Raw genomic sequence first — 6,000 nt, 5'->3', positions numbered from 1 at the left:
TGGCTGGGCTTCCCCTGCCACTCTAGGCAGCTTCCTACAAACATTAAAATACATCAAATATCACAGATTGCAAAGGGTTGCACACTGTTCCCTGGGGTATGGCTCATTGAAGAGTTTGCCACCTTTCCAATTTTGGAAAGCCTTCCCCATTGGGACGAAGCCAGCTGTGCCAGCCAATCAGTCTCCACCCTCCTCCTACATAACCTCCACCCATTTCCACAACTGACCTCTGGCACAGGCTGAATCCAGCAGGAAGAGGCTTCAGGATAAATAAGAAACTCCAATGCGAAGCTGCGTATTAAGATCCAGAGCAAGGGGCAAAGCCAGCTCGGATAAATCAAGTTCATCATTCATCCAGTGGCACTTTTCCCGTGTGGACTTTGCAACGTTTACGTCAGCTGGGTTGCATAAGAAAGAACTATCGCTGGGGATCCTTGGAATAACTTTCAATTCCAACTTCAGAACAGGTTAGTGGCTCTCAACCCCCACCAAAATCAGAGCAGTATACAACAATTGGGCATGGAACCACACCAGAAAAACAGTATCAGAAAGCTGAAATCAGAAATCAGCTGGCTTTTGTGGAAAGATGTGTTGACAATTGCCTGTCATAAGCCTGACAGGATAGCAAAATTTTCAGTAGGTGTTTAAAAGTTGGCACAGAAGCCGCTTGCTAAATCTTCAGTGTCAGAGCATTCTGCAAGACTGGGCTGATGACACTAAAGCATAGCTGCCAAGTTATCCCTTTTTTAAAGGGATTTTCCCTTATGCTGAATAGGCTTCCTCGCGAGAAAAGGGAAAACTTGGCAGCTATGCACTAAAGGCTCAGCTCCTGGTTGTTGTCAAATGAGTCTCGCCAACCCAGGGAATGACCAGTGGTGCTCTTACAGATGATCTCAGCGATTGAGCTGTGATATAAGGGTTCAGCAAGTCCCTTGTTCCCTGGACCCAAGTAGTTCAGGGCTCTGTAAATTACAGCCGATTCACAATTTACATGCATTTAACTTGTGCAATTACAGCTTTACATGCTTGGGGGGGGGGAAGGAGGGACTGTCAGTAATCTCACCCACTATCGCACTCAGCTGGGGGAGTGTGGTAAGTGCTGTGCTTCTTATGGTTTTTAAGGGTTGTTTTGACTATATCTGATTCTAGCTTCAGGCTCTATTCCCGGAACATAACCCCAGTGTAAGCCAAGAGTGGACTGCAATGCAATGACCTCGAACTTGGATCAGTGGTAAATGGGCAGCCAGTGCAGCTGTTTTTAACAAAGGCGTTGCATGCTATTAGCCAGCTGCCTCCATCAGCAATCTGGACACCACATTCTGCACCAGCTGGAGCTTTTGACCAAGACCCAAGGCTAGCCCCACACAGAGTGCATTACAGTAATCCAGTCTCGAGGTTCTCCACGCATGGACTACTGTGGTCAGGCTATCCCTGCCCAGGAATGGCTGCAGCTGGTGAACAGAACACCACAAAGCGAAAGGCTCTTCTGGCCACAGAAGACTTTTGAGCCTCTAGCAACAAAAATGTATCCTCCTCTCACTCCCAAATGTGATTATTTGACAGCAAGTCCCATGGATTTATGGGGGTCTTTTTATTTTATTTTACGGAAGTGGGCTGAAAATGGAAGCGGCAGAATCCTTTGCTTAGAAGAAATGCTTTTCTGTGGGAATAGCTGCTGAGTGTGGTTTAAAAGGTAAAGGGACCCTGACCATTAGGTCCAGTCATGACCGACTCTGGGGTTGCGGTGTTCATATTGGCAGAGGGAGCTGGCGTACAGCTTCCGGGTCATGTGGCCAGCATGACTAAGCCGCTTCTGGCGAACCAGAGCAGTACACGGAAACGGCGTTTACCTTCCTGCTGTAGCGGTACCTATTTATCTACTTGCACTTTGACGTGCTTTTGAACTGCTAGGTTGGCAGGAGCTGGACCCGAGCAATGGGAGCTCACCCCGTCATGGGGATTCGAACCACCGACCTTCTGTTTGGCAAGTCCTAGGCTCTGTGGTTTAACCCACAGCGCCACCCGCGTCCCAGAGTGTGGTTTAGATTTGAACAGAAGGACGCCAACTGATTGGTTAAGTTTGTGCCTAGCAAACGGAAAGTCCCATGTTCAATTCCTAATGGCATCTTCAGGTAGGGCTGGTAAAGATTCCTGCCTGAAACCCTGAGAGTTGCTGCCCATCAATGTAGACCAGAGGTGGGGGACCTGAGGCCAGCCAGATATTACTGGATTCCAACTTCCATCATCGCTAACCAGCATGGCCTTGGAAAGTAAGGATATCAATAGCTCCTAGACGCAATAATGGCTATGTTTTGGCTCCACTATGGGAGGCATCAAATGCTTCTGTTGCTGGAAACCACAGGAAGAGGAGAATACTCTTGCACTTATGTCCTGCTTGGTGATTTCCCACAAGCATCTGGCTCGCTACTGTAAGAACAAGGGTAAGGTTGGCCCTGGTGAATGATGACATCCGCAGACATATTTGCCATAGCCACCAGTACCTTTAGATGCGTTTATGCCAGGTTCAAAATGTAACACACTGGGTTTGATTTGTATCGAGGCAGAACATCTAATTCTGGGCAGAAAAGCTTTGCTGTCTCTTCTAGGCTTATCCTGATAGCTCCAACAGGATACCTGAAAAAAAGAGGAGGGTGGGGAGAGAGAGCTTGATTGATTGACTGATTAATCAGTATCAAACAACAGCAACAAAAAAATATGGTCCAACCCATCTGGATTGCTTCAAAGGAAGATGGGACAAATTTGTGGAGGGGGGAGCTATCCACGGCTACAAGCCATGATGGCTACAGATCGCCTCCACAGTCGGAAGGCAGCATTGCTTCTGGATTCCAGTTGCTGGAAGCTGTGGGAAGGGAGAGAGCTCTTGTGTTCAGGCCCTGCTTGTGGGGTTCTACCTACTGAACTATTAGTTAGCACTTTAGAGCATCTGTGAGAACAGGATGCTGGACTAGATGGGCCATTGGCCTGATCCAGTAGAGCTCTTCTTATATTCTTGGAACAGGAACAAAGGGGAAAAGATACTTCAGAGGTACGCTAGAAGCCAACCTGAGTGTGAGGACAACCTTTGTCACAGAGCGCGCAGTGCTGTTTGAGCTGGCCCTGGATGAGCTTGGCTCAAGAGCGCAAGTCAGGATGTAAAACGCTGCGCACAATGGTGCCACCATATAATTAAAATCATCAAGATTACAATGAATAAGGTTACATATTATTAGCATACAGTTTTATATAATTACTTATATAAAGGCAGCCCCATGGCCTTAATAAATTCTCCTGTTGATTGAAGCTCTGGAATTGTGAGGAAATGTCAGCAGCCCTCTCCTGGGGGCCTGTTTCATGGTGAGGCTGACCTCCATTAGAGGCAAAGAAATGGGTTTTGCCATTTCCTGAAAGTAAACTCCACCCCCGGTGAGTCAGTGATGATATTACTGTATTATTATTATTATTATTATTATTAAGCCTTCAGAAGGGACTTTTGGACCAGTCAGCCTGGCCAGTTTGGCACCTTGCTGCTTTGTTTAATGCATATTTTCCTGCTGCTTCTGTTCCAAAAAGAAGGCGTCATAAATGTTTTAACCTAAAACAAAACTTGCAGTCTGGTTCCCCTTGCAAAAGGCCCGACTACTTGGCCTTCTGGAATCCCACTCTCCCCCCCAACTGCGCGTGCGCCGTCCCTTTAAAGTCTGACTCCCTTCGTCTCCGAGCAGCACGGGATGTACCATTACGCGCGCATATAGAGGGAGAGAGGAAGATTGAGAGGCGCGTTGGGAGCGCCAGCCTTGCCATGAACGGGGACGGTGGAGGGGATGCCGTTTGCTACTCCCCCGCGTCTCTCAGTGGTAGATTCCTCCCGCCTCTAGCTCCGCCCCCTCTCCCCTCCCTCCCTCCCTCTCTGTTTCTCGGTCCGTGCGCGAAGGGAAGGGCCTGCTCGGTTCTGCTGCTACTGCCGGCTTGCACTTCCCAGCGCCGCTTTCTAGAGGGGGCTCCTAGGTGAGTGGCGGGGGGAAGTGGCCCGGACGCCTGGGTTCTTGGCGGGGGGCGGGGAGGAGGAAGAAAAGCAGGAACGCCTGGGTCGTTCTTGCTTTAAAGAGGCTGAGATCTGAGGCCGGACGCCTGGGTCCCTTTTAGAAACTGGGTGGGTGGAAAGTGGAGAGTAGAATCTGCCGGACTTCTGGGTTCCTTTTATTTTTGAAAGAAGGAGGGAGAGTAGAGGTCGGTCTCCTGCGTCCCTTAAAAAAAAGGGGGGGGGGAGTACAGACTCAAAGCCCGACGCCTGGGTCTCTATAAAAAAGGTGTGTGTGTGTGGGGGGGGGGTGATGGTGGAGTAGAAGCCGGACGCCTGGGTCCCTTTCATTTGTAAAAGAGGAAGAGAGTTAGAAGCCGGATTCCTGGGTCCATTTTGCTTTGAAAAGGAAGATGTGAGCGGAGGCCGGACGCCTGGGTTCCTTAGAGTAAGAAGTCGAGGAAAATTCAGATTCCTGCAGGTTTGAGTAGGGAAAAGCGTCCTGTGCTTGTTCCGCAAGGACGTGAGGGGAGGAGGGAGGGGCTGAAGGCAGCAAACAAATAAATCAGGCATCTCCAAACTTCGGCCCTCCAGATGTTTTGGACTACAATTCCCATCTTCCCCGACCACTGGTCCTGTTAGCTAGGGATCATGGGAGTTGTAGGCCAAAACAACTGGAGGGCCGCAGTTTGGGGGTGCCTGAACTAAATAAATCGGGGGGTCCCCTTTTTAAGGGGGCGTTGCAAGGGTGTCTTACAGAACCAGGAGTCATAGGGTTTCTCTTATAGTTAGTTAAATGCGAATGGTGCTGGACTCCTGGGTTCACTTGGGACGCGGAGGAATGACGTGAACTCAGACCTCTTAATTTTCTTTTAAGGTCTTAAAATATATACTGTATTATGTCTTTGCTAAGTCTGCGACTTCTGAGTTCCTTTGGAGCTGCTGCTTCCGTCTTCTTTGCGGAACAAGGAGTACGCTTCGAAGAGCCAGAGTTCCCCAGCATAAACAGATAAAAATCACAGCCTTTTAAAAACAGCAATCATACGCACAGATTTTTACTGTTGTGGGGATGAAATGTGTATAGGTGGGAGGAGAACCGTATATGTGTCCTTTGAGGGAAAAGATGGGATATAAAGACAATACTGTAAATGGATGTGTCTCAAGGTTGGGGACCGCCTGTGCCGCTCTGAATGCTGCTGGACTGCAACTTCCACCATCCCTGTCCATTGGCCAGGGTAGCTGGGGGCGGGAGCCCGAGTCCAAAAAACGTAGTGAGGACTACAGGCTGTTCCCCATCCTTGATGTTGAGGGTGGGCTCCTTCCTTCTGGACCTTGGGGCTTTGATCCTGGCTACATGTATACTTTGCTAGAATTGTCTGTCAGAGCTTGTGTTCTGGAAAGAAGCTACAGAGGAAAAGGCAGGGGATAGATAAATATGTAATAATAATGATGGGGATGATGATGACAGCTCAGTCAGTAGAGCGTGAGACTCTTAATCTCATGGTTGTGGGTTCATGCCCCATGCTGGGCGAAAGATTGCAGGGGGTTCGACTAGATGACCCTTGGGAGTCCCTTCCAACCCTACAGTTCTTTGAATGGAGGCCAGATTCTGGAGCTTTGTTTGCTGTGGGGGTTATGCAACGTGGACACCAGGGACCTCCTGAATAAGCACAGTGTTTGTGAGCCAGGAGCACGTGTTCAGTTTTCTGGACCGTGGATAATAAGAACCAACTTCTTCGGGATTAGATGTGACAGCAAGGAATGTTTTGACTATCATGCTCCCTGGACTCCAGTCTTTTCTGGAGCATGGGCATCAACAGCTTTTCCCCAAGCAAACCCAGACGTCTTTCACCTGGTTTTGCTTGGGAGTTCTGGTAGATGGCTTTTTATTCCCCTTGCCTTTCAAAGCATGTTTTACTTGTATAGGTGGGCTGAGAACTATATGCTGTCCCCTGGTATCGGAGGCAGTATGCTGTGGATCT

The 6,000-nt window shown here is 48.9% G+C and overlaps 1 protein-coding gene across 2 annotated transcripts in view; it reads left to right on the top strand.

Moving 5' to 3' along the window:
- The first annotated feature begins 216 nt into the window (after positions 1 to 216).
- LOC118096791 (NADPH--cytochrome P450 reductase) overlaps positions 217 to 6,000 on the top strand; it is a 60,277-nt gene continuing 54,493 nt past the window's right edge. Inside the window, exon 1 of one of the 2 annotated variants that reach the window (XM_035138969.2) lies at positions 217 to 467. Coding sequence is in view for 1 of the 2 variants with exons in the window: in XM_035138967.2 (XP_034994858.2) it covers positions 3,800 to 4,005 (206 nt within the window). In the remaining variant the exon portion in view is untranslated. Of the gene's footprint in view, positions 468 to 3,784; positions 4,006 to 6,000 lie in introns of those variants that run through there. The other variant, XM_035138967.2, reaches the window with a different exon arrangement.

Source organism: Zootoca vivipara, chromosome 15 (assembly GCF_963506605.1).
Source record: "Zootoca vivipara chromosome 15, rZooViv1.1, whole genome shotgun sequence".
Classification (NCBI taxonomy): domain Eukaryota; kingdom Metazoa; phylum Chordata; class Lepidosauria; order Squamata; family Lacertidae; genus Zootoca; species Zootoca vivipara.
This window is presented reverse-complemented; position numbering and strand designations above follow the sequence as displayed.